Source organism: Myotis brandtii, unplaced genomic scaffold, assembly GCF_000412655.1.
Source record: "Myotis brandtii unplaced genomic scaffold, ASM41265v1 scaffold1236, whole genome shotgun sequence".
NCBI classification, from domain to species: Eukaryota; Metazoa; Chordata; class Mammalia; order Chiroptera; family Vespertilionidae; genus Myotis; species Myotis brandtii.
Genome location: NW_005354316.1, coordinates 251,629 through 252,033, shown reverse-complemented (window position 1 = coordinate 252,033; position 405 = coordinate 251,629). Strand labels below are relative to the sequence as shown.

The window sequence follows — 405 nt, the reverse complement described above, 5'->3', positions numbered from 1 at the left end:
GCGTTCTCATCCCCTTCCTCCAGGCAGCCGCCAGGCGTGGCGGCGTCCACCGTGTGGACCATGAGCAGGCCGGCCGACTTCTGCTGGGACGTGTCCATGATGTCGATCAGCATGTTCTTCCGGTCCTCGCCCTTGCGGTCCCTGCCCAGGCCGCTCTCGTACTTGTTCTCGGTCTCCTGCCGCCGCAGGGGCCCGCGCGCGCCCTGCCTGGTGGCCGTGGGGAGGCCTGCCTCCATGCTGGGCCGCATTTTGGTATCGATATAGAGAGGTTTGTTGAGGTCGGCCTTGGGGGCCTCCCCCTTGGGGCCCTGCTGGGCCTCCTTCATGGCTCGGTCCCTCGCGGAAAGTGCCAGGGCCAGCGGGGAGCTGGGGTCCAGCAGCCTCCCCGTGAGCGGGTGCAGGAAG

General features: G+C 68.4%; 1 protein-coding gene across 1 annotated transcript in view; it reads right to left on the bottom strand.

Moving 5' to 3' along the window:
- Window positions 1–405, bottom strand: part of LOC102241182 (SH3 and multiple ankyrin repeat domains protein 2) — a 68,703-nt gene that overhangs the window by 8,254 nt on the left and 60,044 nt on the right. The window contains exon 8 of the mRNA XM_014533995.1: window positions 3–404. Within this exon, the coding sequence (XP_014389481.1) occupies window positions 3–404 (402 nt within the window). The remainder of the gene's footprint in view (window positions 1–2; window position 405) is intronic.